Source organism: Trichogramma pretiosum, unplaced genomic scaffold, assembly GCF_000599845.2.
Source record: "Trichogramma pretiosum strain Unisexual culture from Peru unplaced genomic scaffold, Tpre_2.0 scaffold129, whole genome shotgun sequence".
Classification (NCBI taxonomy): domain Eukaryota; kingdom Metazoa; phylum Arthropoda; class Insecta; order Hymenoptera; family Trichogrammatidae; genus Trichogramma; species Trichogramma pretiosum.
The window spans coordinates 223291-236645 of NW_019641679.1; the positions used below are offsets into that span (position 1 = coordinate 223291).

The window sequence follows — 13355 nt, forward strand, 5'->3', positions numbered from 1 at the left end:
TTCCAATTTATCGAATTCTTTTTTCTACAGAAGTCTATTCAATCATGTAATTTCCACTGTATAATATATTTTATCGATCGACGTTCGGTCACACGCAAAGTCCAGATCGACCTATATCTAGCGTATTTGCTCGCCTCTTTTGGCGTAAAAGTAGATTGACAGAAATTTATACCTATATCGCGGGCACGAGTGCCGAGAAAATCAAAAACATACATCGATGAAATGTCAATGAGTTAAATTAATAGAACTTCTCGAGTTTTCCAACCTAGCGCAGAGTCGTATCCTTTTCTGCGACTATACGTTTGTCCTTCATACACGGCGCGTATAAATATTAACCGTGAGTAAATTTCTTCCTTCGTTTGATATCTTATCTTAAAATCACGCCAAGAGCTTGCGGCATTCGTAAAATTGGTTATATCCGTACGATATTTACCCCGGACTCGTCGGTGCTTTGAATATCAATCGATGAATAAATATTATACCGACGTGCGCGAATTTTACGTCGCGATAGCCCGGACAAATTGCCTCGCATCAAAGAAGCCAAGAACGAAATTGAAATGAACGTCGTCGCAGAAGATGTCGCGATGTGCATTATTTACAGAGGGACAGAGGCAGAGAGATATCTAACGAGAGTAAAATTCATCAGATGTACTACCGTGTATACCCTTGCGAATACAATAAATTTAAATAAATTAGGTCAAGAGCCGTGTCCAAGTGTACTTAATGCCCAGGACAGAGCTTCTGAAGTTCTCCGCCGCGAGTACGGAATATTATTGTACATGTATAATATAATATACTCTTTTTCAGCGCACAAGTGGTTCAAGTGTGTTGTATGGTCAGACGCGAGAATTCAAATGAACTTTTCATTGCTCGTTGACTCTCGAGTCCATTTTTCGGTAGGCACTGGCATATACCTCTGCTTCGTTCGAGTATGCAAATTATTTATACTCCTCGCTAGCTCGATTAAAAATGACGAATATATAACCACGAGGACGAGGGGCTACATGATACAATTCAATATTTTACGTTACATAAATGCGCCCATACCCAGATTGATGCCATGGAGACCGGTCGGCACGGACAATAGCAGCACGAGTAGGATCTCTCGAAGTCGGCGGCGCTGATAAGCGCCGAGGCCGGGCATGTTGACGGCCATTAGGCGACGACGACGGCCTCAGCGATGTCGTTGTTGTAGCACTTGGCCAGCCTCGCCGATCGTCGACACCAACTACCGCTGCTGCTGCTGCACAAAGCGCCTCGGGATCGATCGTCATCGTTGTCGCGTCTCATTTTTATTTCTTCTTCTTCTTCCCTGTTTTTTCTCCTCTGCACAGTCCTCTTATCTATCGTGCATTAAGGTGATCATCGCCACTCGTGTCCGCATCTGAAAGCACAAAAAATAAAACGGTTTATTCAAGGACGATTGCGATTGATCGAAAGATTAATGGTATACACTCGTATTCAATTGCGAAAGATCGAAACAGTGCGTGATCAGTTAAAAACGCCCGAAAAAAACCTGAAATTTTGAGAAAAAATGTATATGCGTAAAATGTTTACATATGCGCTTGTGCGGCGCCTAGTTAAATCGCGAAAAGCATCATGAAAATGGCTGTTGAGCTAAAAGCCGGGGTGAAAGTAGAGAAAAAAAAACCTCGACTTAACTTAAACTAGTAACTATTTCCAATTTACATGATAAGTGCATTATTATATACTGCGGAGGTTCATGGTTCGCGCGTTCCAGCCAGCTTCAGGTCGCGCGTTCTCACGTGTATATATACACACACACGCATATAAGCTCTCGAGGTTATTGCAGCGCGAGCAAGTTGAAAAGCCCTCAATATAAAGTTTGAAATCGACGTTGAAGCCCTCGACGAGCATATATTCGTTTCTCTTTCCCGCGCCAACAGCAGCAGCAGCGGCGGCGGCGGCTCTATCATAGCAGTTGGAGGATTAACTTTTTAATGAAGCCACTGCTTGCTCGCTACCTGCGCTGCCTGCGCGTTCGCGCAAGGGCGGCAAAAGCGATGCCAGACGTACGTGCGCGATGGCTATATGGAATTATTCCCGTTGCCCTCGCCCACCACCGCCGCTGCCGCCGCGCGTATATTTACATACAGCGTATATACGGACGTGAGAGTAGAAGAAAAAAAGCAGGTGCTAATGTGTACGTTTAATTTCATTCTCGACGTACGAGCTGTGACGTGATTGACCTCCTGCTGCACATGTTATGCATAACGAGTGGCTTCGTGAAAAATGAAAAAAAAAAAAACAAGATTCGATTGCCGTCGACCGTGTGGCGCTCAGACACACGACGAGGAAGAAATCACAAACTTAACTATGATATCGTTACCCGGTGCGAGCTTGCGCCTACATACGTATACATGGATAAAATATAGCGCTCCACACGTATACGACACGCGTGATGTTCGTTAGCTCTCAGGGGGGAGGGGGTGTCTCTCGTGGGCGAGATGAACATTTTTTTTTTAATTGCTATCAAGTTTTGCGCGCGCAGCTTATTGCAATCGTCGTCGCTCATCAGTCGCTCTCGAGTTGAAAAGAGAGAGAAAAAAAATTAATTCGCCTAACGCGCGCACACGCCTACACATACGCATCGTACATACGTACGTACAAATAATATAACGCGAGGATTCCCCTCCCCAACACATCGTATACGTTACTGATATAGACTTGATATATGAATGCCAACCATAGATTTTCACGAGTGTGTGTGTGCGCCTGCATACGTGCTTTGCATCAGATGTTACTGATGTATCATTCACACCCTGTGCTGCTACTGCTGCTGCTGTTGCTGCAGGCAGGGCTGGGCCGTATAGCTGCTGGAGCTGGCTCGACTTGTACAATGTCAGCTCTCTCTCTCTCTCTCTCTAGCTAGCTATAGCTGCTGCCGAGAAAGAGACGCGCGAGCGTGCGTGTCTATATGTGTGTGCGGGAGTGGAAAACGGCGCGGGGCTGTACATACAGCGCAGAGATGGCTGCTATTCACGCTTCTGTGTTATAGCACTACGCTGCTGCTGCTGCTGTACACCACTCGTATATATGTATACGTATACGCTTATATTCTCTCGCGCCTCGCCTCGCGGGCGAGAAACGTTACGCACACAGACGTATACGTACGAGCGTTTGAAACTGCTTCTGCTCTGTGTGTACCATCAATGATATGTAGTTTGCTGCGCTCTGCATTTCAATGAGGATCCAGAGCCAATGCGTGTACTGCGCAGCTACGTATACGCTCTATGTATCGTAGAAAGAGAGAGAGAGAGAGAGAGAGCTATTACCTATTCGAATAAATACACGCATATACGTCTTTGGCGACGGCTGCTGCCCGAGCTTTCGATAAGAATACCCAACTTGCGTTTCTCTTTACAAGACACGATACTTCTTTTGGAACTCCAACTCATAACAATAACGCACAACTCATCTCTCGGACCACCAGAGAAACGAACAACTCAACGAGTTGTTAATGTATTGTCGGCTTGGTCAGGGACTTCAACCGCTAGGTGGCCACGAAGCAAGGATCTCGCTCTCTTAGATGACTGGACCCCGTTAGAGCTTAAGAATTCGGATATCGTACGATATGTCTATGTTTTTTTTGATCGTTAGTGTATTTGACAATTATCCCTCAAATGTTTAGTCAGATAATTAAATAATGATGTAAAGTTACAAACACATTAAATATAAAGGTTACGTATGTTCTTCAAATCCATTGCAGTAATGAATTCCATCATTATTTGATATCTCAGTGTATAGAAATGCCTTGAACTGCCTTTTGACAGTGTATATGATAATAATAATAAAAATGATATGCAGTTATTGCATTTTGCATTATTGTGAGATACCACCGATTTACATCTTATAACTCTTTAGGGAGGAGGAAAATTTCAGCACAAACAAAACGGAGTTTCTGTAACAAGAGCTGGATGAAATTGTAAGAAGAAGAAACGACATTTAGTGTTGGTTATTACACGTACCGACTTTACTGTTCAAGTAAACGATCAAGATTGATCTCAAAATTCGAATGCACACACTATTACACGATCATTTCCCTCTCCTTGTACTTTTGTACTTAGCTGTACGTAAAGATGGTTGAGAAAAACGCGTCAAACCCATCAAATAAATGACAGTTTCTTCACATTATTATATGGCATGCGTAAATAACTTATGGCTTCGATGCGCTAGGTCAAATTAATTTTCCAAGTATTGTACGAGCAATAATGATAATAATAATAATAACAATAATACGCGATCGTCATGCGCTCCGCGTACACGTGTATAGACACGATCCGTATAGCGTGTATAATAATAGTTCGTCGTCGTTTTGTCGCGTGGACGAGCGAGCGAGCGAGTCGCAACGATAAAAGTACGTGTATACGCGGGACATTCGAATTCCGAATAGGCATTGTCGCCGTATAACGCGACGCAGGATATAACGCAGCAATGGCAGCGATCATCTAATCACTTTGGACGTGGCGACGGGGAAACATCACTTTTCGAGGCTGTGTGTGCGTGCGTGTGTGCATGTGTCGAGCACCAAAAACGAACGAGTTTGTCCGTTAGCGGCATTGGCTATATTATACACTGTGTATATATTGTATGTGTGCAGAGGGGCGCGCGAGGCCTCTTTGCCCATTTTGCATTTATGCATCGGACTCCCAATGCAAACGACGCACACACTATTCGCGCTGCTACGAGCTCTCTCGCTCTCGTACAATTTATGCGCGGACACAGGCACGTATGCACACTCGAGGGCATATAATGAGCCGGAGTCCAGCCCGCCCACGCACATGTATACACGCACATCGACGCATATATAACACGGAAAATACATACAACTATATACGCGCACTCGAGGTTGTTGGCGGTGAGAGGAGAGTTTAAATACTTCTCGTCAAAGCAGCAGCAGCCGCGATGGATGGATTAGAGGGGCCAGTTTTATTATCGCGCGTCCACGTGATAATCCTCTCTACATTACCGCTCGTTATTTCTGGCCTCCTATATACATATCAGCAGCGGCATATCGAGATAGTGCAGCGTAGCCATCGACGTGTATTATATTATCAAGTATAGATACCTGAACCGAAGACTCATTTTATTTCTTTTCTCTCTCCTCTCATTTTTACACCTTCGCATACATACTTTCGTTTTCTCTCTCTCTCTCTCTCAGTGGGAATAATTTCGAGCGAGGCCTTAACGATGACGAACGGGATCGTATTATGCAGACGGGGTTTTTTTTCTCTTTTTTTTGTGTTAACGAAGCCTTTGTTTCACGCCTGGCGGATTTCGTTCCACGAGTGCTCGTATAGTGACTTATATACACGCACCCGAGAGTGGCATAATGTCTGACGCTGCGTCGATTCGCACTACTCGCCTCGCGCAGAGATGTGAAATCGATATTCGCCAGAGAGCGAATACGCGGGCACGCTTCGATTTTAGGACATTAATTAGCGTACTCTGTGAGTGCGTGTGCGTGTGCGTTCGCAGTTATTTATTCACTTTTCGAAGATTAAAGTGCATATAAACAATTTATTTCTTTGAGCTGGTATACGTGTGTTTGCACGGACGAAAATAAGATCGAAATGATTCATCGTTTTAGAAATTATTGCTACTCGATGCCGAGACGAACCGAATCAAATATTCATCCAAAAGAAAAATGTAAATATTACATGAAAAGTCTGCATAAAATTGGCCCCCAGGTTTGACGTCATCATTGCACTCGCTCAATTATAGATGTGCCGAGATTCGACAAGTAACGATTCAATGATTAATTATGGATTTCGCAATGTGCATCGATTACACTAAATCTCCTTCGTCTTTTTTCATCAAGTTTTAATCGTTTCCCGTGTGTCACTAAACCATTGTCGCCTTTCGCTTAAATCTATACTGACAAAACGTCAAGTCCTTTTTTATCTTCAAAATAAAATGTCTCTCCTCTCGATGTAGCCAAAAAAAAATTCTCTGCGCGTAATTTTTTCTAACATCGACGTTCCCATCGATTTTTATTTCTCTCGCGAACAACTGAATTTATCTCAAAATTATGCGTGAATATATAATCGCTGGGCAAACTTGACGTACTCCTTTCAAATGCAAAAATATCTCATTTTAAAAAGATTATAATTCTTCCGGGCTGTATTTTACATAAAATGTCCGTGACTTATGAATGTACGGGAAAAATACTTCGAGAGCGCTGCAGCAGTCTCTTCTTATTAAATGAGCTGAAGCACCCTGATGATTATTATTTTACTGCTTAATAGTGATGCGTACGTAGTGCGCTCGGGCACTTTTACAAATGTTACTTAAAGAGCTCGCAGACATGTTTCTCGGAGCAAAAGTTTTGATATTATTCATAAACATGGTACGCAAGACATCTTTCTTCAAAGCAAAGATAAAGAAGAAATCCTATACAAGCACCGTGAGAGAAAGAGTAAGTCTTTTCTTTTCACTCTTTCACTTTGATAAAAAAAAAAGAAGAAAGAAGGAGTAGAAAGTGATCTCTTGCATGAAAAGAGGCTGGGTGGGGAGAGAGAGGACAGCTACATGGCCTGCACAGTGTAAATGAATTAAATATGAATGTAAAAAACACTTTTTCCACCCACGCGCAGAGAGCGCCATTAGTATAAAATAATTACAAAAACATAACGAATTTTCGGTTTAATTTAGCTATTCATATAAAAAGATTTACGCCGCTCGTATATTATTAACGCCCGCAATCCCGGAAAAACAAGCCGAATGACCCTTATGTATGCCTAATACACGCGAGAGCTTGGCTCTCGGGCATTTTCACACGAAATTAAACGCGATTTATGATAGCCGGCGCATTAGCAACAAAACGCGCAACGTTGCCGCGCGCGCACACACTGCAACAAATAAAAAAGCCTCTTTCTCGCTCTCTCTCTTTTTCTCTATACGATGCTATACACGAGAGCTCATGCATTAATCCCATAAAATGCGCTTATTTCGCACTTTGAAAGTATCCACTTGCGTCTACCTCTCTCACTCTCTCTCTCTCTTTCGGTGCTCTCTAGTACGCAGGTTGTATCTCTCTTTGATGCTCACGGAATATTCCGCGCATATAACGCAGCGGCGGCTGTGGCACAGCAGATTTATGTAGAGTACCCGAATATATATTCAAGCCCGCGCGAGAGAGAGAGAGAGAGAGCATCTTCCTGCCCGCACATACGTACAGCACACACAAACATACTTTGGTAAATGTCCAGGTTAAAGCCATTCGAACAAGATTTCCCGCACGATCTAGTGTTTGGGGTTCGCGGAGCGCGAGAACCCGACCCCCATTCGCGCGGAAAAAAAGGGGTTTTATGAAAATCCTCAGCTGGCACCTTCTCTCGCTGCACACATAGGCTATATGCATCGGCTGAATACGAAATGCAGCAGTGGTCGCGCGCGCGTGTGCGTGCCAAGCTGCAAAAAACTACTACTACCTGCGTTTGTTCGTGTGTACGCTATACGGCTGGTGATATTATTCCCCCGGTGATGCGTTGGCTTGAGTGGAAGAATGAGTTTTTTTTCGCTGCGCGATGCAGCACCCCCCGGCGCGCGGATATTTATAATGCAGATCGTAAAAAATACAGGGCCCCGGAAGAAGGAGAGGGGGGATGCTGCTTGTATCGATAGGATACACGAGGGTGTGCAGGGCAGAAGAAAAGGATGGGACGCCTACCCTTTATTCGCGTATCTACCCTCCCGATGTGTAAGGCCGGTAAAGAGTCTTATGGGATGATTATTTTTTATGCAACGAAAGAAAGATAGCAGCGCGCGGTAAAGTGGTGCAAGCGGTCACCAGCGCGAAAATGCCATTGGAATATTCCTCGAATTATTTAGAAAAAAATGTTCATAACGTCAAATCGAATTAATTCTGTGCTCACTTTTCTGTACTACACGAGCGGCCTGGCATTGATATGCAAATTACGAGCTTGAATTTTCCAAAGCGAGCTGTCTTGCAGCGTACTATATGCATCCAAGTTGACGGTATCTCTATATGCAGTATATTCATGCCAAAAGGTACACGAGAACAAATTTATTTCATCAATAAGTCTCAAGGACCTTTAATGGCCACCTGGCAGATTTATATATTCAAGCTTCTTTTCATAAAATCATCAATATATAAGCCCTTCTATTAAATACGAACTTGCGCGCTGCTTTATGCATCCAGCCGGCAACGTTGGCAATGGCAGCAGCAGCAGCAGTGTAACTCCGTATCTATATATACTCGACCCAAACTTATCATAATAAAACGTTATATTCGAGCGATAAAGAGCTGCCAAAAGTTCGGGGGCTTTGACGCATGCAAAACGCTCGCGCCATGCCACGCCACGCCGCACGCGTCGTAATTCGTGCGAGACGCGCCGCGTGATTTATCGACCGATGCCTCGGAGGTTTGCGCGCACACACCTCGGCGAAAATTTCCTTCGCACAAAGCCCAAAAGGAAATTGAGCCATACACCTTAAAGAATCCCTTCTCGAAGGCAGCTCTCGTATTTACGACGAGTGGTTTGTATGAATCGCGCCGAGTGTCAATGATTTTTTCTCGAAACGCTCGAATGGATACTTGACGCTTTCGAGTATAAGAAAACTTTTACTGTAAAATTATCGAACCGTAAAGAAGAGAAAAAATTTAAGCGGATCTGCGCGATCTTACATCTCTTGAAAGAAAAAAAACTTTCTCGAAAATATACAAGTTCACCTTGTACACCGATATAAACTATTACAACAAAAAAAAGAAACCCAAGCCCGCATTCATATGCATACCGCGCGACAAAGAAAGGAAAAACGGAGTTCTCCTTTCGCCTCTACGTGTCTCGCATAACAAAGTTTTACTCGCTGTAAAATTATCCACGTAAAAATAATCCCAATATCTTTTATACACAGAGAAAAAGAAAGAAGGTTTGGGTGCACACGCACTTATCTCGCAGCTCCTGGAGGAAAATTACAAATAATCTCGAGCCAAAAAATCTTAGGTAATTACGAAACAAGGAGGCAGAGAATTTTCTTTTATTTTTTTTTTTGTTCAGCCAATGTATGCGAATTCGACGTCGCGCGCACGCGGCTTTGTAATATTGCGCTCGCTCTACAATTACTCGTGCGATTTTACTGTGCACAAAGCCATTCCGTTTTCCTGTACTTCTCTCGTGTAGTCTCAGGTGCAGACCGAAGAAAAGAGAGAGTGAGGCAGAACTACAGGAAGAGCCGTTTTGTAATTACGACCACTAGTGCTTGCTTAGCGATTCCAGACGCGAACGAAGTGTGCGCCTGCTGAATGTATATATTTATATATAAATGTTCTACAGTCGGTTTCAGTCGGCCTTTTGTCTGCCCTCCGCCCCTCGCACAGCGTATACGACATCGAAGGGCTTTCACGAAATTCAACGCGTGGATGATAGTTAGTTTTAAGTACGTTAATGACTTGCATTCATGCGGTGGTGGCGGTGGCCGGGCACTGCCACCCGCGCAGATCGCCGCAAATACTCGAAAGAGACGCGTGTACTACACCTGCACGCAGCACTACACGGTGTGGACTCGTGTCGCGTCAATGAGCCACGGGTGCTGCAGTAGATACACACGGCACAATTAACATAATAGGTTACTGTGGCGCTCGGCTTTCGAACTTTTTCAATGTATACTTGATGAGATGTAAACTCGCTCAGTCTGCGCGGGGCGGAGGCGACCTCTTACACCCCGCATTCAAATGCCACCGCGGAAAAGTTGACGTCGCTGCTGGAGGAGCCAGCGCGAATCGCTGGGGCTAGTTACGAATGTAGATATTATATAATAGTACGTGTGTTTGCAGATGTAACACTTAGTGGAATTTTCCGCACGTCGGAGCGGGTCGAGATTTTATCCGGAAAATTCAGGAGGCCTGGGTGAAAGTAATTTTAAATTCCGTTATAATTTGAAATACTTATACTTGCAGATTCAACTAGATATTACACACGATTTTGCAGGTCGAACGGAAAAAAAATCGAGAGAAAGTTTGAAAAGTAAATTTTGAAAAAATATCAAAGTTTAATTTTTATTTTTACTGCCGATCGTTTCGCGCCGACCCAAGATGAAGTACATCGTAATATGCTGTAAAAATATTATATCATTACAACGAGGACGTTGGCGCGCTCGGTACTTACCTATTTTATTAAACATGTAATCAAAAATTTTCCGATGCCGCGCTTGACGCGAGCTTGTTTTATATTATATAAATTTTTTTTTCTCTCGCTTTCATTTGCAAGCAAATCATTCCAAATAATTGAGTTCTTTTAATTATGCCGCTACAGCCTCGAATACAAATTAGAAACTCCCGCGAATGAAGATATACAAATTAGAATTCCGCGCGTCAACTTTCTAATTATATTTGCATTAACTTTGCTGGCGCGAGGAGATGCCTAAAATTAACGAGAAAGAGATGCGCCGCGTGCCACAGAGAGAGAAAGAGAGGGAGAGAGGGTAGTCTATATTATAACATCGAGTCGCGCAAAACAATTTGGGACACGTGGCTTTTCTCTACTCTTACACTTGAAGAAACATATAGGTACATGTTTTTGAAGTTCCATCTCGAGCTCTCGCGAGTTTTAACTCACTTTGAAGCTTACACGCGACGTACGCAAAAACATCGATGATTTAAAACGAGTTTTTTTTCTTCTTCAGACGATGAATCGGACGCGTTTTAAAATGAAAGTGCACCACTATGATGGGAAATATTTAGATCACTCGCGAAACTAAGCGTCTGGCCCTTTTTAAAAGAGAGACAACAAACAAACTATACGCGTGCATCAGAGTAATGAACTACATATACAGACGGTGCATGAAAGAAGCAACTGTTTACGTTTGACGAGTATACATGCGCGCTCGAGACTCGCATCTTTGAGAATTCGAAATTCGTGTGCGTACGCGCTCGAGCAACATCGTCGCGTGTTTGCTGAAATGCAGGGCACGAGAATCTACGTTTAAATATCACAAAAAAATACTAAAAATAAAGCAGTCTCTCGTCGGAGTCCTAATGGTCGATTCAGGGGAAAAAATACGTCATTTTTTTTATAGAAATACTCAAATTTGACGCGCATTAAACGAAGCTCACAAAAATATTTCAGTTATTCAAAAGTTCAACGTAGCGAAAATACTCATTAGACAAATGCCGAGCTGCACCGAGGCTTTTATGGCTTGAAAAATTGCCCCCGGCCGTAATTTTAAGGAAATTATTGACCTTACAATTACGCGTAATTAAAAGTGAGGAATTTATTCAGCTTTAATTTACATTTACATGCTCTGCCGAGCTAATGGTCTTTCACGCTGCTGCGCGATGTACTCTTTGTTCTTTGCGTCATTGTGGCTGCACACGTGTATTTAGATGTAACACGTGTGTGTATATGAACGTGTGTATGTGTGGTGCTCGCAAATGTCGTGCGTGCGCACTTTGATCGAGAAATTTATCACATAAAGTAGCTACTGCGTTAAAGTACTCGCTACGCCGAGTGAGAGTGAGAGAGAGAGAGAGAGAGAGTAAAGTAGTAAAGTGACCCAGACTCGCGTAACATTCATTACATTTCCGGTAAAAGCTTGCGTGGTTTTTTCTCATTTGCCCCCGCGTATATATCTACTACACGGTAACAGCATGGGTTTTATATTATGCTGCGGAACTCGAAAATAGAGGTCCACGTTACGCCCATTCAATACAGTTGAGTCAGGTTGAAAATTCACGTTATTGTTATATCTATTTATTTAAATATCGAAAATTGATAAAAATGAGAAAATTTCTCTTATGATATAACATAACTTTTTATATGCATCGGAAGTGAATAAATTCATGTCATTGCGAGTAATTGCTTTCTAACCTTTCATTCGGCAACGTCAAAATTATTACTCAAGCAAAGAAAAATTTCGGCCCAAAATGTACAACTTAAACTAAATTTAAAAAAAAATAGAAAAAAAAAAATTAAAAAAAATGAAACCCATCTCCGGGGAGACCGTGCTGTAGATCATCCACGGGCCGGCGACCACCGGCCACATCAAGGAGATGAGCATGTTCCTGAGGCGCCCGATCGACGTCTGGGCCCAGGACCGTATGATGCTGTTCGGCAGGTGTCACCATCGGCAGCCCCGACTGAATCTCGCGCTCGCCTCGCCGCCGGCCAGCCCGAAGTACCAAGGCGGCCACTTCACGTTGCTCGACGGCAGCGAGCCACGCCATCTGGACCGCCACCCGCTGAATTGCGCCTTCGACGTCGTCTCGGACCTGACCGGCTACCCGGCCTCGGCGCTCAGGCAAGTCGCCGTCCAGCGGATGCTGGCCAAGCTCTACCAGAGTCGTCTGCGCGGACAAGACTATCACGTCCAGTGTCCGGCTTGTACGTATGCTATTGTGACACGAGCCCGCGGCCGATAATCGATGTATACGAAAGCTTCGTGTTAAATTCGATGCAATTTAGGTGGTATATCCGGAGGCAGGGTTTGGTCGCGCGAGGATGTGAGAAGCTTGATAAATTCATCGACGAGTTACCAAGGGCATGCTCGTGTCAACGTGGAAATATTAAGGTGTCAATTTCACTGCGAATGCGCTGAGCCATGGCAGTATACGACGAACAATGATATTTCTCGAGTAAGATGTATGGGAAGATATTTAGAAATTTTCCCTCTTCTCCCTAACGAAGAAGAGAGAACTTTATTCAAAAGCGATCGAGATTTAGAGGATATCTTATTACAACTGTTGAATTCAGAAGATGGTGCAAACGCGTATGACTGTTTATTTTGGAAAGATAAACCGTCCTGCACACAACCCATTGATGATCACCAAATGTTGCAACAGGAAGTTATTTACTAGTGGCAATCACAGTTGCAAAATGCTGAGCGACTGAATGGTAAATAACGAAATAGCATACGACATCATGATAAGAGTTGTTTCAGCCGTATGAAATTAATAATATTAGCTTCAATGAGTATCATAATAAATCAACGTTACAATGAGTTTTTTGTGTCAGCTAGTTTGGTAAAGCCGTTAAAATTATTATTGGTATAAATGGAAGTAGAATACAAAAATAGGGCGAATTTTTTAGTTTGATGTTCCCTACATGTACATTAGTATAGGTATATATGAATGCAGGTTTTCGTAATTCGCACGGAACGAAATAGATTTCACTTATCGATGTTTTGTGCTCAGCGTGTATTGACAACGTTGCGACCAAAGGAATTTGCACATGGCATGCCAATACATATACAGCTGTATGTACGCGTTAAGCTGGCCCGGTGTGCCCACGTGACAATATATACAGATATATTTTGACTACATGACTAACCATGCATATTTATCACACATAGATTACATAGATGTACGATATTCG

At 43.2% G+C, this 13355-nt stretch overlaps 1 protein-coding gene across 1 annotated transcript in view; it reads right to left on the minus strand.

Annotated features, from left to right (window-relative positions):
* Positions 1–13355, minus strand: part of LOC106651713 (discoidin domain-containing receptor 2-like) — a 159400-nt gene that overhangs the window by 78517 nt on the left and 67528 nt on the right. Inside the window, exon 3 of the mRNA XM_023460904.1 lies at positions 1048–1384. Coding sequence (XP_023316672.1) covers positions 1048–1156 — 109 coding nt within the window. The 5' untranslated portion in view covers positions 1157–1384. The remainder of the gene's footprint in view (positions 1–1047; positions 1385–13355) is intronic.